Here is a 27,055-nt window from a genome sequence, read left to right on the forward strand (position 1 = left end):
CAGAATTGCGAGCATGAGAACGTACTGTAAGGTTTACGAATATTCCGGCCGCAAGACGCTGCAAACCGAAACCGACAATCTCTGGCATGAGCAGTTTCGGTTTCACATAGCCCTAGCAGCCGTTTCGGATCTTGCATCGGTTTCGGTTTCAAATAGTGTAAACGCTAAATATAGTGCTTGAAGTATCGCAATAAATAAAATATGATCAAACAGACAACATATATTTAACAAAATAAAAATACATTTTATACAAAATCACAAAAATAAAGCTACAGTCTTACCCACATTATCGAAAGTGTCCTTGGTAAAAAAAACTATTTGAAAGTACAAAATAAATGGTACTTTAGTCTAAGCAAATTTAATAATTGTTCAAAAGTATTTGTTTTATAACAGAGCATGCTCACAAAATTTTAGGTACCAAACTGATGCACACCTGCTGCAGATCTAACGGCTTGTTCAACTGGATGCACGTGGGCGTGTGCATCGCAGCTGTAAACATGAAAGTGATCGTGGGGGTCTTGACACGGTAGCGCGGTCCGAGCTCCCTTCAGACGGAGTAGAATGTGTCGCGCCGCGCTCAAAACAACGGGATTCAAGGACGAAACGATTCCCGGAGCCGAACGCTTAATTTTGTGACCCCGCGCTGCCTCGATCGCGTCTTGTTGCCAACGCTACTTGAATTGTTAGCGTCGTTCGCTACCTCGGCTGACGACGTCCGTCTCCGATTACTCCCCTGCACTGCTCGCTGTCGAGCGGTGGAATGCGCCCGAAATGGCCAGCGACAAAGGTGACTGCAGCGGCGGAGACGGCGGTGACAACGTGATCGCGCTCTTGAGCGAAGACGGCAGCACTGCCAGTGGCGAGCCGTCTACCGTGCCCTCGTCCGCGCCGGCGACGGCACCGACTGCGTCGTCACGGACCGCTGCACCCAGCATTCAATTGTGCGGATACCTGAACAAACTGAGCAGCACGAGTCTCGTCAAAGTCTACAAACGCCGCTGGTTTGAGTTCGTCGAGACCAACTGCAAGCTGTACTACTATCGCGAGCCCGGCGAATCGAACCCCATAGGCGAGATCGACGTCAAGTCGGCGAGTTTCTACCTCGACGTGACCAACTGGGAGAAGCCGGGCGTCTTTGTGATCCGGTGAGTTTTTTACAAGGAATGAGCGATGCGATGTCGAGATCGATGTCGAGATCCACAAATGCATGCAGACGACCTGCAAGTTGCGCTTGCGGAGATCACTTCTTGTCAGTCGATCCGTTTGACAGGGTCCCAAGTGCAAACCCACGCGTCATTAACCCACTTCTTTCGAAGCACACCTGCTGCATAGCTGTGGCATTGCGACAGATCTGGCTGTGATTGACACCTCGTGCTGTATTCGAGCGTGAAGTTGACTGCTCTGTTTGATTGCACTGCAGATTGCAATACCGTATTAATGTGGACAGGGAAGTTTGCTAAAAAAGAAGAAAAAGAAAAGTGAGAGCTTTAGAAAAACGCTACCGGAGGCGTACGCCGGCCGATGTTCGTGTGTTCGTACTGCCGAGTGCTCGAAATTAACGCCTCCCTTGAGAATGACAGTGAATGAGTTATCGGCGCGACCGATAACTGTGTATCGAGTGATCGCCCGACTCGTATTGCGCCGATTATCCCAGGTGCGGATAACGGCTTTCAGGACTGAACCGTACCCTCTTTTGCGGCCTGAGTGCGGTCGTACTGCGCATATAAGCCGCATCGGGGAAGTGGATGCGTCATTTTTTGTCATCGACACCTACGACTGCTCGACGTTTCTTTGGCAATCGGTGGGTTTGCCATCGCGTTTCACGCGCCTTCGCCGCCCGCCTACATTCCTTGAATTATTTATTGGATCGGTACGGGTTACAGAGCCACACCTCGCAACTGCTTGCTGGGAAAAGAAAAAGAGAAAGGGGCCGTCTTAAGCAAGAGTCGTCCGAGTCCTCAAATTTCTGCGTACTTTAGTACTTTTCCTGCAAGATCATGTACTTTTTTAACGTGCAGTAGCACTTTGTTTGCTTTTTGCAACAATAAACCACAGAAGCTTCAAATACTTATGACACTTGATCTCTTTACATTGATCAGGTGAGATGCTTGTATGGACAACTAAAAAACACTGCATCATCATCAAATAACCCCTTTTTCTGCTTGCATGTCTATGCAACTATGTTGCCTTCTGAGACGTTACTAACAGCTCTTTGCATACTCTTCTTTCACTTGAACAGGACGGGCTTATGCATTTGTCAACAGGTTTCTATGCTTGAGCAGTTCACTTTCTAAAGGGACTTTATAATGGCACCTCGAAATAGCATAACAGTCAATTCTGCATCATCAGCAACAAGTGACATGTCTTACATGACATGCTTTAATAGATGGTTTAAGTATAGCGGGTGTGTACTAGTGTGGACATACCGAAATTATGGAAAACATGTACTTGGGAACAGAACCGCTAGTGGCGAAATGTTGCAACAAAATGATCAAATGAAAGTGCGACAGACTGGAAATGTCTTGTTGTGTACGTTTCACAACTTGCATCTTTCACAAAAAAGAAAATGGTGCCTTCTCGATTGTGTAGTTGCAACATATGTTCACACGAGCAGATATCCGGAACACAGGTCATGCATTATGATGAAAGTTCCATGCAGTGCTGTGGTTGAGCTCATAGTCACTAGGATGAGCACTGCTATTCTTGTGCATGACTTGTCATATTGCGGTATGTACCATGTGTCCCACGTAACTTGTGCCAAAATCTTAAAATATGTTATTTAGCGCCACGTAGCTGGGTAGAGCCAATGCTAATGTTGTTTGCCATTGCTTGGAGCAAGTCGGACTATTTCTTGTGTTTTGCCTAATTACATAGTTAGTTATTATTAATCAGTCAAGTTTCAAATATTATATTGAGAGCAACAATGTCAGAACATTGTAGACCATCCTGAAAAATTCCCGATCCAGCTTTCTGTTACTCAATAAGTGCTACATAAAGTTTTTTTTTTTTTTATAACCTGAAAGAAAGCCTGAAAAAGTGCTGCACGACTAGTAAATTGACTTGCTCCAAGTGACAGCAAATGACATTACCTTGCTTTGTCCAGTTACATGGCGCGTGCATATTTTTAAATTTTGACATGAGTTACGTGGGACACATGTCTCTGCAAGTCTCTGCAATGCTAACCTCCCTGATCTTTGCTGGCAAGGTTCACCTCGGTCCTGTGAAAAGTAAAATGATAACCATTAGATGAGGGGCACAAATTAAGACATACACAAACAATGTAGACAGGACGAGTGCCACTACCATCTACAGATTACCTAATACCTACACCTTCTGATGACTGGTCACAAATATGTCCTTGTGTATGCTCATTTTTGTTTGTTTTTACTTCTGCTTGCTGGCCGTTGTTGTGTGAGGCAAGTAACCATGGTGGTGTTGATTTGCTTTTACGGCACACCTTCTTTGCAGCACGCCTCAGCGGCAGTATCACTTGGAAGCCAAAGACCGCCAGGCGAGTTTGTACTGGTTACAAGAACTGCAGCGGTATCGCCGAGCATACAGCCTTCAGAGGAATCTCAACCTCAAGCACAGCCGCTCTGTCTCCGACACATGTTCATCCTCGCAGGTTTGTGCATGTATTTTAAAGGGATAGAGTTCATGTAAAAAACATTTTAGCTTCATCATTCAATAACTTTGTTCCTTAGCAACGTGAAGCATTGAGCAAGGCCTTGCACAATATTGAATGATATAGCACCAATTGAGGCACAGCCTGGAACATGAGAAGGCAAATCAAGAAATATGTATGTGTTACCGTATAAGCATTACGTATATTGTTAGCTATATTGCAACGCTTACATATTTTCATGTATTAAGACTCTGCTAAGGCTAAACTCGAGGTCAATAAAAGGCTGCTGCAGCGTTCTGAAGTGACATGATAAAGGAGTTGAAAAGGCTCCAAAACATTAGGTTTAGTTGACTCCTGTTTATAGTTGTTTGGTGTTTATGTCATTAGTCTAGTTTCAAGTGCTTGTGAACCATTTGGAATTATATTAAATGTTTACCTTGGAGTGATTTTTTTAAAAAGGTGGTCTAGTACAGACAAATAAACGGTCACATGGTATACCGGGCTTTTGTGAATAAACACATACAGTATGTTTGTGTCATGGCTCTTTTATAACAATTTAGATAGCCAAGGCATATTGTGATGTTTGTGAAAACACACCATCTGTTTTGCATGCTGCAAATACTGCGTGATGCTATCATTATCTCACATTCAACAGCATCGTGGCTGTTCACTTATAGTAGCTGCAAGAACTAAGGGAGACCACTTCCAAAGCATGGTAAGAGATATGAGCTTACATAGTGAAACTTGAGAAGAGCATGCAGCCAAGCCAAGATAACTAGAGTTTGTAGACCTAACAATCTCGGCCTTTCTTTCCGGTTTACCTGGATTCTTGCAAGCAGAAACAGTATCCAAGATAAGACCCTCCCGAGATAAGAGGAGTGCTTGGCCACAGGCAGACTGTCCTTATCCGTTTCCTCTTACCCAGAGATGTGGCAGTAATGTTTATGTCACCACTGTCGGCACTGAGGCTGGTGACGTGGATTACAGCCAGGAACTGAAATCTTTATTTTCTGCAATTCATCGGGCGTGTCAGGGTGAGTGGTGGTTGTAACCTTCTAGGCGTTGTGTGAACTGTTGTTAGTGAGTAACTTTGGTGTTTCCTCGAAGTGTGAGGTAGTGGGCGTGTCTAAATAGATGCATAAAGACAGCTTAGACCGTGTGCAAGCAACGCATCCTTGCCCTTTCATGCGGGAAGTAGTGTGGGCTGACCATTTGTTGAAAAGAAAGATGTATACAGTACGCTTTCTTGTACAATATTTGTTTCCTCTAAGATGCTTCAACCTACGATACTATCTTTTGCTTATTTGTTGATTCATCATTTTGCCCAGAAAGCCTCCATGTATGTAATGTGCTACACCCACTGTGCTGCAGCTAAAACTTGCCTTGTACCCCATTATCTTGTTAAGATAGCATGTGTCTGATCACTAGAGGCCGGATCTTTAGGCATTAAAAAGCGCATTTTAGGCGCCAAAAATAGGCAGATAAAACAACGTTTTAGGCCTCCGACGTCGTAAATATAGGCACAATAAATTTTTACATAAATGCAAATAATTTCAAACGAAGACGTGCGCGGCCTATATCTACGATAGGAAAACAAGAAATGTTGTCTATGATGGCACAAAGGCGCCAACACTTGAACATAGCCGTGCAATTGTCCCATAAAACTGCTGGACTAATGACGATCAATTGGCTTCATTCAATAGCACACTGCTCATATTCATGTTCAATGGCCACTGTACTCGAGCGTCGCACATAGTGTAGCAGGCATGAAGAAGAACACTTGAAAGCTGGGAATGCTGATTAAAAAACCGATACTTTATGTCTGCCTGACGCAATTAAATTAAGACACAACAAAAACAGACAAATAACAAATGCAAGAGAGACTACGATTTATTAAGAAATTAGCATGTTCTTACATGAGGACTGTTAGGTGCAACTCTTGGCAATTTTCTCATATACAATGCCATTATCCGAATTGTACAGGCAAGATGTCCCAACACTTCCAGATACACTTCGGCCCATTTGAAGTGCACATGTTTGAAGAAATATGTATGGAGAGCACGCGTAACGTAGTCTAAGAATCACTGTGAAGATTGTGGAAACAACTACCACCAACTCCAGATTTTTGGATTCAAAATTGTTCCTCTTGTGACTGAGAATGATCTCATACGCTAAAAAGGAACGCCCAATGGCGGTGAACACCTTAAAAAGTAAATTACAAGCAAAACAAAAGCGGCGTGCACATCACATTTTTCTTTCTTCTTTTGCTCTTCACTCTCCTTTCGCCTGATGGCTCTCTGTGGTTTCGCATTCGTCAACCGCTCGCGCAATGTCAGCGCGGCGGCACATGCTGGCCGGCCCGTCCCATTTCAATGCTGCTAGCAGTTGTTTTCCGGGAGTTGGTAAAGGACTAGGTTGAACCCCATTGAGTTCCGAACAGTCAATGTTGCCCGGTAACATTAATAACGGTCTCTAACTGCACTCAAAAGCGAAACTTGAGGCTAAATAGTGTTCATATAGGCGCCGATATTGAAAATAGGCATTTATAGGCATTTAGGCACAAACGCCAAAATAGGCATCTATGGGCACTATAAAAGCACTATAAAAGCCCTTCTTGACCTCTAATTCATGCTCATATATCAGAGTGGGGCGATAGGAATGCAAGGAACAAAAAAGGCATCTGCCTAAAATCCGGTCTCTACTGATCACTTGTGCGATGAAACATACATTTCAGGAATGACTGACATTTACTTCTGAAACACAAGTAAATCTTGGCACCCCTATCTATGCTAAAGCATTTTAAGACCTTACACACACGTCTTTGGAGGATGCAGCTGCTCTTATCAATGCACAAGGAACAACATTTTTCTTCCAACCACCAAGCAATAAAACGGAGCTCGTCTGCAGGGAGCTGAGCTCTGAGCTAGCAGGGTCAGTATAATGTAGCCATTTCTTCCGCTCGATTCTATGCCACTTTAAGATCCACCTTTCATGGCCAGCTGATTTTGTTGATAGCACTCTGAACAATGATGAAGCGCAAAAAGGAATGTAATTGGAATAGAACAATTATGTTATCCTGATCAGGTTGCTTGAATTGTGTGACATACTTGCAGTGCTAAATACGGGATGCAACATGAAATAGACAGTTCCCGTCCTGTCTGCTTCATGTTATCGTGATGAGTACATGATACAATAGATATGAGTGAAATTTTCGATGCAGGCAACAAGTGGACTTCTGCACAAGAAGCCGCCGCAGGCCGAGGAAGTGTCCGAAAACGACGAGTCTGACCGAGGCCTGCTCTTATCTCCGGTCGAGTGCCCCACGACCGTTGTGGGAGAGCACATTGCCGTGCAGTCGCCTCCAGCTCCCCCTGCCTCTTCCGTGCTCTCCAACTTCAGACAATCATTTCAAAAGAAGCAACGATCTCTGAGCGGCGACGGTGAGCTTTGACTCTTGTATGTTTTTAAACAAAAAGATGTTTATGGAATGCTTTCGCTATATCCTTTTAAAGACATCGACGGTTGAATGTAAAGCATGTAGCTGTAGATTGGCACTTGCTTATTTGTGGCATTTCATATTTTGAAGGAGGGACTCAGCCCTAATGTGACGGTTTGTGTGTGGCGACTGTGTGCTTTATGCTTCAACTCAGTGGTGCTTATTGATATTGGGCGTTATAGTTCAAGTTAGCATGGCACTGATAACCAAATACTCAGACATTTTTTTATATTAGAAGAAAGCTTCAGTCCTGGGGCTACTTTTTATGAGTGATGATGGTGTACCCTCAAATTTATGTTTAAACAAAAGCTGTACCACTCTTTGCAAAATGCAAAAAACTATATTTTGGCTCTGCTATATAAAGGCATTAACTGCTATATGTAGAGTTGATAGTGAGAACTTCTTTTTTTGTTTGTTTACATCCTCAATTTAAAAAAAAAAGTTACAGCTTCAGTGCACTGGCATCTGGGCAATCTCAGTTTCTTGTTGAAAGTTTTAAATATATTTTCCAAAGTAAGCTTATATTGGTACATTCATTAGTAGGTATGTGCTCTAGCAAACAGCTGAATAGTGGTTCTTTTCTGGGTCACTTTTTCTTCCTTAATCACTTTCATTCAACAGCCGTTCTACCCATTGGGATAAGATCTGCGACAATTTCAGCAAAGGGTATCTAGTGGCTGATAAAGCTTTTTTCTTATGCTGTCAAGTAGGCGTGATGAATGATGCAAGAACTGACATTTTTCCATCTAGTACATCATTCATTATCCCCTTCCTTTTCTTTGTTCAAATATTTGACATTATGTAGCTCCACAAATGTGTGTACGTTGCAACATTAGTTTCTTTCATTTGTGGACTTCTTTCTTGATCTCGGTTTCTTAGAGAAATTCATCGATGACCAAGCAGCAATGCATTGAAAGGCATCCAAAACGCTAATTTCACTGTACTTTCTCTTTTTCTTTCTTACTTCGTTTTTTTGCAAAACAGGATGTGAACAGTTTTTGCTTCCTTTGAATGAGATATGAAAAGAGCTGTCACACTTCCACTTTTGAAGCTTGTTTAACTTGATCTGCATTGAATTTGTTTAATGGACCCGGACAGATTTTGACTATGCGAATTATGTAGGTAATAAGCTCCATTAGGTGCCTGCAATGCTAGCATGTACTACTGTCATAATAAATGCAAGGACATTTCTTGGGCGTCAAACTTTTGCAGACGGAAAGGTGGAAGGACTGAGCCACTTCTACACCGGAGAAGAGGAGGACAGTTATGAGTACGAAGACTATGACATTCCATCGTCGCCTACCAAGCTGAAGTCGCCGGCCGTTTTTACCTCTTTCAAGAAAAAGCTGCAGGAATCCTTTCGGGCTCGGCCCAAGGTGGAAGCTGAGATGTTCGCCTCGGCACCGCCAATTCTGCGAAAGCTTCACGAAGGGGTCTGCTGCAAGTGCAAAGAGGTATTGTGGGTCTGGAACGTAGAACTTACGTTGGAAGTTGCGTGGCAACTTAAGAAATGCAGTAGTTTGGGCTAGTCGGTCTGTCTCACTGGGAAATTGAGTAGCACTGCAAGGACAAAGATGCAGTGTGACATCCCACGAAACACACAAGCAGCTATTTGATGTCTAAAAGATGTCTTGAACGGATAATTCAAAAGTCTAATAGCTGTCCTGGTGAAGACATTTTCTAGCCGTGGACGTCTACAGGTACAGGTAAGCCTGTACAGCCTGTAAGCGTCTACAGGTAAGCCGTGCTAACGTTACGCCAAAAGTTGGCTAATAAACATCTCGACAAGAACAACTAAGAATTGTATTAGACGTTCCCAGAATTCTGTAATCATGGCTTCGGAAGCATTATGCAGGCTTTTATAAAACATCTTGACAAGAACAAGTTAAGAACTTTATTAGACGTTCCCAGAATTCTGTTATAAATTATAGCAGAATTCCGGGGACGTCTAGCAAAATTCTTAATTAAGCTATAAAAGCCTGCGTATTGTTTAAGTCATAAAGCATAATGGCTTCAGAAACAATATGCAGGCTTTTAAAGCCATCTTTAAAGCAGCATTTATAGATTGTCATCCTACAGTGACGTGGTAAGCAAAATTAATGGCCACTTCAGCATACCATGCATTCGTATGCTAGCTTCATAGTACACATGTTACTATATAGAACTGAAAAATAAATTGAAGCATTACATTATATTATTTATAATAACTTGCATTAAATGTTTTAACATATATCAAATGTGCATAACAACATGCAGAAAAAAAATACAACCTCACCTTGTGAGAAAGCGGCTTTATTGACTAATAAATTAAAGGACACGCAGAATGATTTTACAAAATTTTTAAATACAGTAGAAAAGGTGACCACATAAAATAAGACGCAGCTGCAGTAACCACAGCAATCCAGGTCCCTTCCCTCTTGGATACCACTGGCTGCCCACAGAAGTTTGCTCTGTAATACAACAGTGAAGAAAAAAGTGAACAAAAAGCACGTAAACTATATATCAACACCACAGTTGTCAGTAAACAGCAAGCATTTTCAACAGCAATACAATTATAGTTAACCTCTGGCTTACTATGACTAACAGAAATGGCAGCCAGGCAGCCACATGGTGCCAAATAATAAATAACAATACACAAAAGAGGTGCATAGAAATCAAAAGAAGCCACTTATCAGAACAGTCAAGCCTTGCATGCTCCTACAGGTTTACCTTAAGATTAATTAGGTGTGCATGAAACTGTGCGAAACAAACACGGTTTGGCCCCTGTTCATCTGTTTTCAGAACATATGCCCTACAGCAAGATCAACAAATTTGTAGCAGCATACACATGGTCAAATGCCAAAAGTATGGAAACAATGCAGAGATTGTGCACGCACATAAACAAAGCGAACGAATAAGCATACATTCAGGCTCTGGCTTGCAACCATGCGACTTACCTTGACAGTTGACTAGACAAAAACAATGGAAGCCAGCAGGCCTTGTGGTTCTGTGAAGAGTAAATTGCTGCATAGGAAATAAAAGGAGACAGTCAACAGAACAGTCAACATCTGGCTTGCAACCATGCGACTTACCTTGACTAGACAAAAACAATGGAAGCCAGCAGGCCTTGTGGTTCCGTGAGAGTAAAATAACTACATAGGAAATAAAAAGAGACAGTCAACAAAACAGTCAAGCCTAGCATGCTTCTATATGTTTACCTTAAGTTTGATTGATGAGCACACAACTGTTGAAAAATATGGCTGCTTAGCCACCGTTGAACTCTTTATTTCCGTTCCAACATGTGCCCTACAGCAAGATAAAAAACTAATTTATAACAGCATACAAACCTTGACACGACATATGGGTGACAAGAATGTAAGAAAATTACAATTCATGACCTGCTTCACACTTCAAAAGATGCTCAGCAGTCTTTAAAGTTGCAGCCCTGATGTTTATTTTACGTGTAATTATGCGGATTAATTTTTAATTGCACAAAATCTTCATAACACTATTGAAAATATATCTGCCCTGGACACACAAAAGATGCACGGGCTCGCAAAAACAAAAGTGGCGTGCAAGTTGCAAGTTGTAGCAGATAAACAAACATATACGTACCGTAAGGAACTGCACCGTATCTGCAGGCGCTGGTCAAGGCTTGAACGTAACCAAAAGAGCCACGAGCGGTGCACACGCTATGTAGACTCAATAGAACTTGGGAAGAGAACCATGAGCACCGGCGAGCGAACGCTTGCGAACCATGAGCATGGCCCTTTGAATCGCTCGCGGTTAAAGCCCCTGGAAGCTCTAGTCGCGGTTAGGGAGCCTACATGCAAGCGCTGGTAACTTCAGCGCGCCCCTTGGTGAGGTCAGATCTGTCGCGCGCGGCCAGAGATGTCGGCGACGATAGCTGGTGTCGCAATTCCGGCGTCACCGCTTGTTCACGAAAAGGGAAAGGGAGGCACGGCTCTGACAAGGACGGTGAACGTGCGCGCCCGGCTGTTTTTTTTTTTTTTTTCTAAACTTTGACTGTCGTGACAGACCACGGTGTAAGATATATCTTACAGTGTGTGACAGACTGACCCGTATCATGCATCGCACCGTGGCACGGGTGAGTTTTGCTGGCCGCATGGCAAACACGTTGTCGACGCAGCGATCGGGAAGGAATCAAAGAAAATAACCCCACAGGATTTTTCTGCTTATTTACCCAAAGGGAGAAAGGAGCGAAAGGCTATAGGATGCGACGTTGATGGATTGCATATGGCTTGTTAAAGTCGCACGGAATGTAACGCTGAGCATCGGGCACGCGCATTTTAAATCTTTTTCACTTTCACGGCGCACGCCCAAGCATGTCGCACATTTTCTGACAAAAACATCTAAATAAGTTCTTGAGTTAGACGCTCTAAGACATTAACCAATGTATACTCCGGTGACGCCAGAGGTGGGATGTTACCACTGCTGAAACACAATAGCATATTTGATAAACCGTACTTCCTGCTACATAATGTTTCCAAGAACATGTTTAACGTTTTCACGTAGACCAAGACGTCTTTAGCCGTTTGAAGCCGTTCCAAGAAGTTTTTAAGACGTTTTGTGTTTCGTGGGGTCACACAACAACAGACAGTGCCATGTGTTGCTGCAGAATGCACCATGTCCTTGTATTTCCAACGCCACTCAATTTTTCTGCATATCCACGTCACGTGTGCTCCTAGTTTAGTACTGCAATACTCTTCCTAGTCATTGTCCTCTCAAAGTAGGCCTACATAGGCAGCATGACTTGTCCAAGAAAAGCTACGAGACGAGTCAATTATCTAGTCGAAAAACGGCCTATTCAAAAAGATTAATTCATTACGATTAAGAATATGTTTCATAAATTTAATGTATGTTCTGATCTGTGCTGAATTTGTCAAAATCGTTAAGGAAATATGGTAGGGAAAGCTGGTTGTCAGCATTGGTTACAGTGGTACACTGCACCAAGCAGTGATGGTTACAGCTTTTCGATAATTTACTTTCTTGTTCCCGATTAGAGTTATGGTTAGAAAATGTTCCATTCCAGGCCAGTTGAAGATATGACCATGATAAAAGAGTTGCGCATTCCAGGGTGCACATCAAATTAAAATTTCTAGGCATAAAAGAATGTTTTAACATCGCGAGGCTAAATAAACTGCGATAAGTGACTGAAGCACTTTACAAGTGACACAGCACAGTCAGCAAGCTGATATTTTCTTTAAAACAAGTGCAGCTATCACTCTACCCTTCCCTCTTTTTTTGTAGAGTATTGCTTTCACAATATACACCACTTGTCCCTTCGTTTGTTTCCTTTTACCCTTGTCTTCAAGTGTGCTGTGTTTTCTAGATGTGAACATATGCCAACTAACCCAACTTTCATGTGTTTTCTTTAATCTAAAATAGTAAATGTGGCCCTGTGTCTGTGCTGTCCACTCATTTCGTGTCACTCCTCTGTAAAGCTGGAACGAGAAACAAGTGCCTTACGGGACGAGCTCCAGTGTAAAGATGACGAACTGACGGCAAGCAAGGAAGTGATAAAAGTCCTCCGACAACAGCTGGACCTGGGAAGCAGGGAACAGGAGACCCTGTAAGCAGTTCTCATTATGTGCGATACTTCAGATTGGAAAATCCAGCCGAGTGTGACAAAAGATCAGGTGATGTGAACGAGATTATGAAATTTGTGGGAAAGAGATAGAATCAGCTGATGTGAGACTGGGCGGCGGGGGGTAATTGGAGGTCATTGGGTGATGCCTCCAGGCTGGCAGTGGACATAAAATTGGCTGATAATGATGATAGATAAAACCAATGATGCCTTATCACCACTTATTTCAAAGTGTAGCTAGTATCACTCATTGTGTGCCAATAATACTTTGAAAGCAATTGGGATGACATTGTCAGTTGTATCAGCTAACACACTTTTGCAGTGTTTCGTGTGCAGCAGCTGTACTGGATCCATCATACTAGCATTCTTTAATGTACTGGTACTGTTGTTTACTGCTGCATTCTCCTTATGCATAACTTTTTTTTAAAGACAAGAGCAGTTTCAGCATGATATCAGCACAGGTTACGCAGTTGTTTGGATACGTATTAACATTTTGTTTGCATCAATTGACGTCTGCTACCCTCTTGAGCACTGTTACAACAGTTTCTTTGTTATTTCACAGCATCAAGCTATATGCGAATTCAAGCAATGAAAACTACACGCGGATGCTCCACGAGAAGGACAAGCTTCTTCTCGAGCTCAGAAATGAGCTTTACATGTGCAAGCTGCAACTTGAAAGCACGCAGAACAGGCGATGGTAAGTGGCCACGCTTTTTCTGGGTACATACGAGTGAACAGATTCGCTTATGTGCACAGACGCATAGAATAGAGAACAGGGACTAAAGACACGAGAAGTATGTGAAGGAGAAGCCACATGGCAAGTTACGTGCGCATGAAGTCAGCAGACAGTGAAACCAAAGAAAGTATAGAGGAAGTTTACTGTTCTCTTTTATTGAAATGTAGAGACGACTAGGGAAATGAACATGGACGAAAAAACCACTTGTCGCAGGTGGCAGCCGTACCTGCATCCTTTGCTATGCGTGCAATGCTCCGCCACCAAGCTACCCTGATGGTCTCCCTCGTGTCCGCTTTCTTCTGTATTTGCTTATATACGTATAGATAGAGCTCTGGGAGTGTTAGCCAGTGCCAGTCACGGCCATGGCTATGAATGTTTAACACATGTAACGAAGAAGAACCACCGGTCAGCTAGGAACGTTACCAGCATTTTAAATCTAATGAAGTGCCAGTTAGTCAGGCGCATCAGCAGTGTTTTACGTATGGGCCAGTTCAGGCTGCTCGCAGCGCAATAAGCTCCGCAACGAGTTTGACCTTTCCCGTCTTGCATACCCTGTAAATAAACACCTTTACACACAGTTTTGAGTGGTCTCTGTTTTTTAGTCTACACTTCAATCGTGCACAACGAGAAACAATAACTAACTAGCCCCATTTAATCTTAAATGAAAAATTCCTCCACAATTCTTTTTTTATTTTACTACAAGCTCCTGTAAGCCACAGCAGGAGGGGCCTACATAAACATAAAACCAAAAGGGCAAGGAAATGTTCTGGCAGAAGAGCCAATAAGCTTCAACAACAAATAACGCAATAAATAGGATAACATACAACCAAGCAAATAGAATTCTAGAACGAAGAACGAACTGGAAGAACACGCAACAAAGTTATATAACTAAGACCATGCAAGAACGAAAAACACTTAAATACACCACCGAAAAGAAAAAAAGAATATTCAAATGAAAACAGCCAGGAAGTTTGAACAACAGAGCAGTTCAATAAACAGGATGAGACTCTGCAAAGCAAGTACAGATTAGCATGAAGAAAAAAAACTGGGCAAATATGGAACATAATGAAAGTAAGGAACCTACGAAAAAAAATGAATCACATATGCACTAATTTCGAACTGCGTTGAAAAACATGGCAAAGCTGTTGTCAGTGCAGAAGTATGTTACGTCCAGGTCCGTGGCGACTTGCTGCCACATGTACCATATCTCAGTTGGTGCTCATAACGTTTATGGTGGACTGTGTAGGTGAAACATTTGGATAGACAACTACCACGAGAGCATCCTTGGCCAGAGTGAGCAGAGTATGCACTGGTACGGACAAAAGTAATTGGAACACAGAAGCCAGTGCCCGAACTAGAGTCGACAAGTTTTTCTAGTGACTCTAGGCCGAACTTCATCCCAGTACTCTCTAGGAACTTTGGTGGTAAGCTAGAAATGGTATCGCGCATGTGCGCAGGCCGGCGTTGATGGCCAACTCGCACCTCTCAATCTGTTTCTTTAACAGTGGATCGGACCGTCGTTCACAGCTTCTGTGACCGAACACAAGCTAGCGTGACAGCTCTGGTAGCATAGCTAGACTTCTCTGTGTCATGGGTGCGTGTCTGGTGTGCGCGAACTGCAGAAAACAACTGCAGTGACGTCACGATACAAAGCAAAATTTGCTGATGTTGTATAGCAATAATGCTAGTATGATTATATTGCCTATACAGTCAAACCTCGATATAACGAACCTCGATTTAACGAAATTTGCGATGTAACGAACTATTTTTATTTCCCCATCTTAGTTCTATTGAATTAACGAAACCTCGATATACCAAAATTCTCAATATAACGAAGTTTTTCGCTGCAAGTACAACTTCGTTATATCGAGGTTTGACTGTAAAAGAATTTTAAAAATGATTGCTGCATGCATTTTTTTCTGGCTGTGCTTGTGTGTGGCAGCCGCAGTGATCCCGAGAACGGAGCAAGCCAGCATATCATGATGTCATGTCACATCTACGTCTTGTGTACTAAAACCAAAACCAGTACATAGAAACAAGTAATACAACAAATTATTTAGGGCACCCTGATGCTTGCCATTATCTTGTTGCTAAGGTTTAGAGTGCTTTGGCCTTCATTTGATGCAGAAAAAAGAAATATAGGAGTTGAAACATTATGTCACTTCTTAAGCACAGTATAATGTACACTGTGGTCCAATGTTAAGGGAAACACAAGTGCAAAGCATGTGCAATTTTGTTTTTCTCTGCCAAGGGTCAAATTTGCAGCAGACGACTTCTAGATGGTAAGGCTGGTACCCTTCGACACACCTGTGCAGTGCTTTGGCCTAGCTTCAATCACTGACAATCTTGCAGCTAGATTGCAGCTAGATTGTCAACAGAGTGAGTCACACGTTGGAGCTTTCCCCTTAAGCAGTGCAGCTCACTGCACCTGTAAGAAATTCAAATCCATAGCTCTACGATTGGGTTTCACCCGTACATTCACCTTCTTTTCACATCTGTTCTTTGTTCCTGCAGTTCTGTGGAGAGGGAACTTGATGATTTGAAAGACCAAAGCTCCCTGTACCAGGAAGTGCTGAAAGAAAAAGACAGGCTTCTGATGTCGCTCACCAACGAGCTGCACGACATTGAGGAAGAGAAAAAGGAAGAGCAGGCCACCATAATGCAGGCTGAGCAGGCGGAAGAGAACGCCTGTCGAGTCCAGATGGCAAAGATGGCTGAGGAGATAGAGCAACTCAAGGCAAGTCGGACATTCCCCATTTTCATGACCCTGTTTCCCTACTTAAAGGGGCCCTAAAACACTTTTCTAACTAATCATATATTGGACTCACTATTAACGAATGTTGTCTCATGAATCTCGTGCCACAAAAACATTTTTGAATCCTTCAAGTATAGTGGAGTCATCGTACCGTTGTGTGGCTTTCTCTCTTTTTTAGTCTCCACTAGTGCACTGGAAACTACACAGGGGAGAAGCCAAGGGGGCAAAGCCCCACCACCGAAAAGTTAAAGGTCTCGGTGGCAAAAGGATGGCACCCCATGGTGGCTGCAGTAGACAACACTACGCAGCATACCGCTGCTAGTATATCAAAGGCCACGCGCAGCAGACGCAGCTACATGCAACTGTCATGTGTAGACCAGCAGTGCAAAGATGAAATAATTTTTGTCTTTTTGAGATTGCAGATATGTATGTTTCATTTATTTAACTCAAAACTATTAATTATATATTACCGAGAATGTTTTCGGCAATCATGAAATTAGCGAATAGGTGTTGGTGGGTCCAGCTGCTTGCAATGACGCTGCATGCCGACATTGCGTAAGCGAGAGCAAGTGATTTTTTCCATTTTTGGCACGATTGCAAATTCCCTGCTGCATTTGGTGCACTAATATTTGGCTTAGATGTTCACAGGAGCCTCTTGTATAGATTGGCAATGCTTTATTATATGTTCAAAAAGTGTTATTGGGCCCCCTTAATTAAGCTTTTCTTCCGACATTACTTTATGACGCATTTGACTAGTTCTTTCTAAGCACTCCTTTGAAGCTTTAAATGTTGTTTAACAAAGCACTAATGTTACTCTTTATCGTAACACTAAGCAAGCTCCTATAGTGCAACAAAGCTGCAGTGACGCTACTACTGTAGTATAGTCCTTTGTTGGTGTAATACACTGATGTTTTCGTATTGCACGACCTCTGCAAAGCTGTTGCGCTTTCAAACGACCACTCTAATGTGCCATTTGACTGAGTGCTTGGCCAGAACATTGGTTTAGAATTCTGGTCTAGTTCAGCTGTTTTCGCAAATCAACAAACACTGATCAGTCGGTACAGATCCATGGCTATAAAAGGCAGCACAAAACAGAAAAGATCACGAAGTTCAAAAGACACAAGTGCTACGAGTTGTCCTGTGTTGCCTGACCTCGTGTTCTTGTCTGCTTTACACTGCCTGTAGCCATGGCTCAAAGAACAGTAGCTTTAATGTTATAAAACAGGCCTAAGTAAAGCCTTTACCACCGCCTGAATACTATCACACGCTTTCTTACTCCTGTATTCTATAATGTTCCTCCAGATGACATTCCACCTTTACTCAAAAAAGTGAATGGCAGTGGCATCCCTAGAGGGAAGTGATCACTGAGCTTTGTTAACACCCCACAGCTACTTCGAGCCAAAATGTTCTACCCAGCGGTGTCTATTTGAATGGTGTGTGTCTATATGAATGCATTGGAGTAAAGCTGTGTTTCTCAAGAAACTTCTGCTACCCATAGGAATCACCAGGAAATGGTACTGGTGTACAGTGTCTTTAGACCAGATGCGGCACTGTGCTCTAGACTACCTCAGTAAAGTTGAGGTCGAGTTTCAAGTTGAGGCTAGTTTGTGAATGAAGTAGTTCGTCTTTGATCGGTTCAGGCATGGTTGTTTAGATTTTAAACTCTCTTAATGCCAAAGCCTCACAGCTTCTTTTCATTTCTTCTGATAAACTTTCATTTTAGGATGCAGTCGCAGCATTCCATGTGCAGAACAAATTTCTCAACAAGGAAATTCTCGAACTGAATGAACTTCGATGGAACTCGGAGGAGAGAGAACGGCAGCTCATCATGTATGTTTTCACGTGAATTGCGTTCTGTGCATTTTATTTTCTTTACACGTTTGTGCCGATTGCAGTTAGTGTTTGCGAGCTTTTTGCTGAGCTCACAGGCGTTATGTGCTGGCTAGTCAAACTAACACAGCTTTTGGTGTGCTTTATTCTGAGGTTTAAATGTGTGCCTGGCTAGTCAAACTTATCATGCTAGGGAGACTAGCATGGCTACTGGTGTCTCATTCCTCAGCATGCTGCATGAGAACTGAATGACATCACAAAGTGATAAGAATTGGCTCCACAGAAATAGTGCACAGATGAAGTTTGAAACTTACCTTTGTGTACGTGTACTCATTCATGCATGCTGTCTTATGGTGAGGAATACTGTCTAGGTCATGCATCTTGTTCCTACTTGATTTATGCGCAAAAGGCACCTTTGGTTCTGCTGAAATAGGTCACTTGCATGTGTTCATTTGTATTAAAGTTCATTTTTGTATGCATTTTATGTGCCATTACTGCTAGCCGTATGTCTTCTGCAACTTTGTCATGTCGCCTAAGGTCACAAAGACAGCACACATCATTTAGCACAGTGTTGTTGCTATATTTCACCCATGGAATTCTGAGCACTCAAGGTTTCCTGTAATAATGTGAAGCAGCTTGCAAATATAATTTCAACTGCTTCAGTCAGGTGTACTGTATGACGTACTTGACAAGCATGGAATGGAACGGCAGGGCCTGTTGCATTGGTTACTCTTTCAGCACATCATACGCCTCATTATGCTCAACCAACACACTTAACTATGATTGGTTATTGCTGGGTTAGTTGGTTCATACTGAACAGATAAAGATTAAGAGTGAAGCAGGTCTTAGAGATTGAAACATCACAAAAAATTAAATTTTAATCACATTTTTGGATTCTAGAGCTCCTGCTGCATAACCTCAGCAAGTTTCCCACCTTTTAGACCAATATTTTAGCCGTAATAGCTGTATCACGTTTGCCAACTGAATTTTTAGTGGCAGACGCCCAAAAATGAGTATTTTTTCTGCGCCAGGTTGCTGCCATGCTACATTCGCTATTGCGGCCATCTTGATCTTGTTCGAAAGAGCCGCCTTTTTATCCCTCCGTTCACTCATGATCCACACAGCAAATCGCAGCAGAGAGGAGTCCTACTGCATGAATATATTTGCAGAGTGAGTGCATGTGACCGTGATGCGCCCTCCGAATTGGTGGAGCCTGTCTGCATATCTGCCTCATTTCGTGCACACTCCCAAGTCAGCAAGTTGCGATGCCATCTTGTCTGTATGAACACCTGGGTGTTGTGATGTCAGATTCTGCTCACAAGTTTCTAAGTCGGCATAAGTATGGTAAAAAAAATGGCGGAAGTCGTCTTACGGCTTTCAGAATCGCCCCGCAGCTGCTGAAAGCGATGTGGCCATGCCACCAGATTTGCCTGGCAGTGATCGCGCATTTGACAAGAGCTGGATTTGAAGAGACACCATATATGATGCTGCAGCCTGCAGAATTACTTTAAAAGCAGACTCAAGCGGTATAAAAACGAAAACGGCTTGCTACAGCTTCATTCATAAAATGGAAATTGGACGTGTTGAGCATACTAACAACGATGCAGCGGGGCCGGCGATGACTTCATCGTGAATCAACATTCAGTAAATTCTTTGTTGTCATCACTCTTGACGAAGAAGAGCAAGAATGTGCCTTGTTATGAAGCTAGTTGTCACAGTCGAGAATTGCGGTGATGTGGCTTTGGCGATGAGCTAGCTTTCTGCGTTCACCAAAGGGTCAGGTTTCTTGCTGTAAGCATTTTTACTGCGCATGCAATGCAAAGCACTTGGAATAGGAAAACTGTTTTGAATGAAGTTTTTAAACATTTCGCAACACTGCCTTCATAACAAAAAACGCAACGCATTCACCAAGCTGATGCCTGCGGCACGGCTTCTTACGAGGCAGTTCGAGGCTGTGGCCAAGGCAGTTGTGAATTGTTTTTGCAGCAAATGAAAGAACCTCATTTAAAATACTCACGGAGCTTCACTCGAATGTAGACATACAAGAAAAATAATGTGTTTGTGTGTGAAGTAAGGCAATTTAGTTTGTTGGACAAGTTTGAAAATTTCTTGTTTTTTTTTTTCAGCAATTTTATCAGTTTGGTTTCATTTTGGTCAGTGTGCAACCTTCTGACGAGGTTTTCTCAGCTTCTGCAAGCTCAATTTTGATTATCAATTCTTATTTAAAAGCTGAATGTTTAATGAGTGCAATAAGCTTACTAGCTATTGCATGGTAAACCTGTAAATAATAATAAAAAAAACATTACATTATTGAACAAAGTAATTTCTGCCCGTTATGAGCTAGAATGGTAAAAAAAAAACTATTCTTGTACCCCTTGATAAGTGTAGGTTACATTGGTATACAATTTAACAAGAAATGTGCACTAGATTTTTTAAAAGGTTGTCTGAAAGGTCACTCGAGAACAAAAAAAAAAAAAAAAAAGAAGTAAAGCATTTTTGTTCTGTTTACTTGTTTCTTCCTCAGTTCATGTCTTCATTTCGTGTTATTTTTATCACCCAGCTATCTTTTATCTATTAATGTGTAAGTCACCATCACCTTCCCCTTTCTCTTTAAACACACTCGCACAAACATTTTTTTTTTTGTACAACTTGCTTACCTAAATTACAATCTGCTTCCCTTCCGCGCTCGTGTTCTCACTAGAGAACACTTTTCTCACGTGAACACGCCATGTCCACGACTTTGTCTAGATGATAGCGAACAAGCTGTGTCAATTGGTCTCTTTATTTTTCTTCTTCTCTTTCTTATGTACCCACCAGAAAATGCTCAAACGCAGAAGCTAGGCATTACCAGACTCAGAGCAAGCTTCTCTTCCTTCTCAAAGAGCTCAACAGCCCGCAGGAAGGCAAGTGGGGGCTCATTTTATTGATTTCACAACTTTCACAAAACCCTGAAGCAAATCACAGAGGAGTGGTTGAAGAGCTGAATGAGTAGGCTGAGATGCGAGATGTCGAATGCGAGACAGTTCAAACTAGATAAATCCACTGTTTGTTAGATCACAGGCATCAGCTACGGCATCATGAGCAATGAGAATTTTTCAGATCACTTCCTCCCATAGTCAAATCAGCAGAATTAAATTGATTAAATTCTGGTGTTTTAGGAGCTGAAACCAAGATCTGATTATGATGCATGCCTTAGTGGGGGACTCTGGGTTAATTTGGACCATCTGGGGCTCTTTAACGAGCACCTAATGTAAGGTCACGAGCATTTTTGCATTTTTCTCTCGTAGAAATGTGGCCGCCACGGTTGGGATGAAACCTGCGACCTCAAGCTCAGCAGCATAACATTAGCAGAAGTTGAATAAATGAAGTAAACATGAAAACACACGCACGCATTCTGAAGAACCTGTGTTTAATCTGGTTGTTGTCAGATTGTATTGGTAACAAAACAAGGATAATGTGTTCAATTAGCCACTGATGTCTTATGAGCAACATTGTTCATCTAGGTGAAGCCGGTGTCCAAGCCATTGTGAGTCAGCTTCTAGAAGAAGCCATGCATGACCCCACTGTTCCTAAGGAGGTGCAGGAATCTTTCCAAACTAGGTAAGCACGTAGTAGAACTCACAAAAACTACAGTAGTACTACGTCAAAAGTACACCAGCGGATCTGAACCTTTTCTTAGTTAGATTTGGACATAATGTTAGTTAACTAATTGTGGTGAACTGTGTATTTTGGAACGTCGTCAGAAAGCAGCATGCCTGTTTATAACCACAAATACTGTTGTCACTTCGTTCTTGGATTTTGAAATTATAACCATCACACCAATGAGCTAATGAAGAAGGTCAAGTAGTGCATGTTTCATGCTGGTTAGCACAACACATTTATTTCCAGTTGAAAATGTAGCCGACTCTGCACATTTTCACAACCATTTGACTTGTTGTGTAGAGTCACCGAGACTTCCGTACCTCTCATACTTGAACCCGTTAATTATGTCATAACAAAGAGCAGTTTGCATTTTAACATTTTGTGAATTTGCTGACAGATCCACTCCCCCCTTTTTGCAGCTAAGGCATGGCATTTTTGGTGGGGAAGATTGCTTGCTTGGTTCAAAGCATATTAGAAAACAATGTCTCACTTTCATGGTGGATGTTTGCATGATCTAATCGACCTTCATGAAGTTTTATTTGTTTTTTTTTTGTTTTGGCCTCCCGTCCATTAATATTTATGGAAAGTGACAACTTCAATATGCAGGAGCGTAAATATGGACCTCTTTACCACTGAGAATTAAAGACAATGTCCAGTTAATAAGCTGTACCGAGCAATATTCGAAATGTGACACATACACAAAGATGTTTTTCTGTATATTATATATTATCGTACATGCTGTGCTTCTTATGCTTTGTTTGCATTGGTTTTTATGTCTCCATTGCATTTATATGGTGTTGTATTACATTGACAACTTTTAATTTGTGTACAAGCATACTAACGCTAACAAAACCTGTATGTTACCTAGCACTTTTATTGATATTTTTGCATGGGCACATTTTCTAGCCTATCCGTCCAATGGTCACTTTGTAAGCTGTGCTTTATAAAATTATCCATCTTAAAAATTGTGTCATATTTTGGTCCAGTGACGATGTCTACGACTCGTACGGGTTCAACCGAAAATGGGGCAAGGAGTGCGACGTCGTCGTCTCCAAGGCAGAGAACCTGAAGAGAAAGTCCGAGCACATCTCGAGCACCATGCAGGTAGAAACACAAGGAGATATCCAAAGCACGTAGCGGACGCGAACGTGCAGGATCGGAAGTGTTGACAAACTGCCTCTGGAGAATCCACACACAGACAGACCTCGAGTGTCGACCCGAGAATTAATATTTATATATATCACCACTTTCAAAGTATTCAATAAAACCCAGCATAACTTGCTGTTCTGTGTAATGAGAGGAGCCCTTCTGAAGAGCTAAACGGGAAAGGGACGGGAGGGTACAAAGTAAATGTATGCTTGTAGTACTGCTTGCACCAACAGCGGACTTCATTTAGAGAAACATTAAAGAGACAAATGAGTTGAGCTGTATTAGTAGACCACCATTCTCCAATACCAGAGAAAGCTACTGTTATTGTCATGCGAGGCTTTTTAGGCTAGAGAAGATGCAAAACAAAAGACGGGTGGTGGTGCCGCCGTAAAGGGACCGACAACAGTTGAGAACGTGTCACAAGATAGTGTCAAGACCATGATTTACAGTGGTAGAATCCAGCATGCAATCTTAAATTGGCGTGAAGTTGAGAAAAAACGGTATCTTGCGCCTCCTTGCGTTCAAACCTCAGTAGTACTAGAGTGGTATGCTGACCACGTGGCGGGCTGTGGCATCCCTCATTGCATGGCGGCGCACCGGAGTGCTCTTGTACGTACACGAGTTTGCGAGAGTGTACCCTGGGGGTTCTGTGGCCTCCCTGTGAGGTACAAAGTGTGATAGACTAATCATGCCACAAATGGGTGCCGCCTGCACTACATGGATAGCACTAGTACTGGCATATCCTACCACTTCCCACCAATGCCGGCGTAGAATCGTTATGGCACTCGGCTATCACTGTTTTCAGGATGTTTGCAACGTACGACTTCATAAACACGATCGCAGATAGAAAAATTCTGATAAAAAATGTTCCACAATGTTCTCTCCGTTACCACTTTAGAATTGGACATTCTGACCGGTAAGCTTTACTTTGCACTAAAAAACACGGGTACCACAAAAACTGATTGTCGGTCCCCCCATTTAAAGTTCCCATACCATTTCTATGTGACACTTTAAGATTTTGACGACATCAGCTCGGACCTAGTGAACTTTTTTTTTTAGTGCCAAGGATGGACTACACATCTATTATGAAGGAGCCAAAGAGTGAACTTGGCAAGTTTCGATAACATTTATGGCACCACAATTGTCTAAATGTGAGAAAGCACTTCAATATCTGCAATGTCACAATAACGTACTGTTGCTGGGCGTTTCAGAGCAGTATTAAAAAAAAAGTTGTTAAAACATTCGCCTCCTTCATTTTCTCTTCTAGTCATCAAACCCCTACCGCAAAATTAACAAAACTGAGCTTAGAAAGAATTCATTGCCAGTCTAAGCCAATTTACTTTTTCCGAGTGTCCCTGAGACTGTAGAACACTGAGCGACTGTACAAATCTGTTTTGTCAGAAGCCCAGCTAGCTTAAAGGACAACTGTGGCTTTTTTTTTCTTCCCTCTTATAGAAGTGGTTTTCAATTCCCCTGTGCATTCTGTCACACATAAGATTGCTGATTTTTTAATTTATTTTTATTTATTGAGTACTGCTAGCCTGAATTCTAGGCCTTAAGCATTTCATATACAAACGGCCAAATAATTTTTAAAATGCGGAAAACGCCACAGCAAAACGGTTACTGGGCTGAGCAGCTCAAGGAATTGCTTTTTGTGACATCAATGGCAGCATTCAAGCGAACACGCACAGGAGCATGAGCACTATCAGCGACGTCTTGAGGCAATAACTTATTCTAAGCATTCTTTTACTGCACAGTGCTCCTTTACAAAGAATAAAAATAAATAATATTGTTCTATGAAGGTGACATTTCTGCTGATGTCTTTATTTGGTGTATTTACACATTTTAGAATACAGGTCGTATGCATGCATATGTTGTAGTTCAGAAGGAAGTCCCATAGTAGGGAACATCCTCTGAATTTATTTGTTTTTACTTCACCAGTTTGCCATACGGCACAATCTTGAATGAAGAAAAGAAGCAAGGGTAAGCAACTAAAGCTTGAGTAATAAAATACAAGTATTTACACATTAAAGAAATTGGAGACTAGAGAAACAGGTAACTGAAACGATCTTGACAATTGAAAGTTTGACTCAGCCGCTCTCGACAATAAGAATTCTGTACATCCTCTTTAAAAACAGTGAGAAAAAGAAAGTTAAAAGTGTGTTCAACTTCAATTAATTCTAACAGCCTAAAAAATCTTCCCACAAGACTGCTCAGCATTCGCCCTCTGTACCTTCGTGATCCAAAACGTGCTTCCCAAGATACGCTGGTGTTAAGGAAGCTGGCCTCTGACGGAAATGAGCGAACGAAATTAGCTGGAGCATTTATGCAAATTCCCTTCCAGTTTGGCAGAGGTGTTTTTGTCACTACAGTCTTAGGGTGACACTGACTATGGTGCAGCACACCGGTTCTTGGTGGGAGAAAAAAAAAGAGAAAAAAGATTGCTCTGTGAAGGTCGCATTGCTGACCTTTACAATAGCCGATAGGTTGAACACAGCTGCTCGACGTTAAGAGTCCTGTACGCTTCTTTTAAATGGAGACTAAAGGGAAAAGCTGATCGACGCTGAACGTTTTCTAAGGTCCCAACTCCAGCATGTGCTTTTTCAATTGTATTCAAAATAGGGTGGCGCCGAACACCACTTGGTAAGAAGCGGGAAATTTTTCATGGGGCTGAAGCAAAGGTGGGGAAACTAATCCTTTGTGACCAGGCACCCATACCAATCTAATTAGCTTTAAGTTAGAAGTAATAAGACATTGGAATGTACGCGAAACTTGTGAGCCACTATTTGCAGTGAGAGCTGAACATAATGACAAAGAATCCGCGGGGACACTTTCCTGGGAGGGTATTCTGTAAAAGTCCACTAAGTGGACTGTCCATTTCAGCTCGCACTGATTGCAAGGGCTTGATTGCCAGCGGTGACGGTTGCGGTCCACCGGCTCTCGAAGTTCGTCCAACCAGCATGCGCTGAAATGGACAGCCCACTTAGTGGACTCTTGCAGAATGCCTCCCCCCCCCCTCCCCCCCCTGTTCTTATCACTCTGGAGTGCACACGGTTCTTGGGAAGTGTTGCCTGTACTATGAGAAGTCAAGGTGATATTGATGGTCACGGGAAGGACAAGAAGCTATCATGAATGCTGCTTACTCATGTGGTTGAGCTTAATTTAATTTTGGTTGAGTCAGATAGGAGGGCACTTTCCCATGAAGTGAAGATATTTTGCTGGAACTCCTAAATGCCACGTGCATGCTGTACTGACTACCTGATATCCCCCACTGATATAGCCCTGCCTGACATCGCTCATTGCCTGCACTAGGCACCAAGCGCAGCTGGCAGTAATGTCTGTAGTAGCAGTAAAACATCCTGTACCCATTTATCTTTGCGATTTCGTTACTTGTGTCTTTCTTCACTTCGCTACAGTAATATGCTGTCGTATTGCAAGTATGAAGCGCAGTTTTGTTTTTGTGTACATTTTACAAGCTCCCGGAGAATTGCTCCATATGGCTGATTTAGGGCATTTCTGCTTTTAATGAAATACCACTTATTGAAGAAAAATTCTGGGGTATTAGAGGCCATAACCGCGATATAATTAGAGAGTTTTAGTGTGTCCGGTATTTGGGTGCAGGCGGATCGGGCATTCTACCGGTGGGGCAGAGGTGTGAATGCGAGTGGCCTACACGGTACAGCCACCTGGTGGAGCAGAGCTCAACCAGACAAACACAGCTATTATTGCAGTAAAGAAGTGTATGCTGCTGGTGTAAATTTCCGGCGGTGGCGTAATTGTGCTGCTGCCAAAAATGTACACCTGCAGCAAAGTAAAATACACTTGGTTACTGCAATATTAGCTGTCCTTGTCTGGTTAAGCTCTGCGTCACCAGGTGGCTGCACCGTGCAGGCTACTCACATTTATGCCTCCGCCCCTCCAGGTAAAACGGCCAGTCCACCGTCGTTTATCGGAGTACCAGGACAAGCTAAAATTCTATTACGAGGCTTGCCACAGGGCCGTATTAATTGAAACCACCTGAGGTTCTTTAACGTGTACATAAATCTAAGTACACAAGCACTTTCGCATTACTTTCCTATCGAAGTGTGGCCACTGTGGCTGGGAATCGTAACCAGGACCTCGTACTAGCTAATGGCGTTCATTAAGTCACAGCGCACGGATACCAGTTATAACGAAGTCTGTTTCATGTCCCAAAAAGTTTGTTGCAACTAAAAGACTGAAATTTGCAATGTTTC

General features: G+C 42.4%; 1 protein-coding gene and 1 long non-coding RNA gene across 2 annotated transcripts in view; one reads left to right on the forward strand and one right to left on the reverse strand.

Annotated features, from left to right (window-relative positions):
* The first annotated feature begins 466 nt into the window (after positions 1–466).
* LOC119433530 (TBC1 domain family member 2B) overlaps positions 467–27,055 on the forward strand; it is a 189,230-nt gene continuing 162,641 nt past the window's right edge. Inside the window, exons 1-11 of the mRNA XM_037700772.2 lie at positions 467–1,145; positions 3,469–3,625; positions 6,846–7,065; positions 8,334–8,575; positions 12,566–12,693; positions 13,271–13,405; positions 15,959–16,181; positions 17,923–18,029; positions 20,847–20,932; positions 21,533–21,629; positions 22,658–22,775. Of these exons, the coding sequence (XP_037556700.1) occupies positions 772–1,145; positions 3,469–3,625; positions 6,846–7,065; positions 8,334–8,575; positions 12,566–12,693; positions 13,271–13,405; positions 15,959–16,181; positions 17,923–18,029; positions 20,847–20,932; positions 21,533–21,629; positions 22,658–22,775 (1,887 nt within the window). The 5' untranslated portion in view covers positions 467–771. The remainder of the gene's footprint in view (positions 1,146–3,468; positions 3,626–6,845; positions 7,066–8,333; positions 8,576–12,565; positions 12,694–13,270; positions 13,406–15,958; positions 16,182–17,922; positions 18,030–20,846; positions 20,933–21,532; positions 21,630–22,657; positions 22,776–27,055) is intronic.
* On the reverse strand, positions 9,397–10,979 carry LOC125941370 (uncharacterized). The gene is made up of 4 exons (XR_007464206.1): positions 10,716–10,979; positions 10,319–10,406; positions 10,193–10,252; positions 9,397–9,571 (listed from the first exon to the last, which is right to left on the reverse strand). It is a non-coding gene; the product is annotated as an uncharacterized LOC125941370 (long non-coding RNA).

This window comes from Dermacentor silvarum, chromosome 11 (genome assembly GCF_013339745.2).
Source record: "Dermacentor silvarum isolate Dsil-2018 chromosome 11, BIME_Dsil_1.4, whole genome shotgun sequence".
NCBI classification, from domain to species: domain Eukaryota; kingdom Metazoa; phylum Arthropoda; class Arachnida; order Ixodida; family Ixodidae; genus Dermacentor; species Dermacentor silvarum.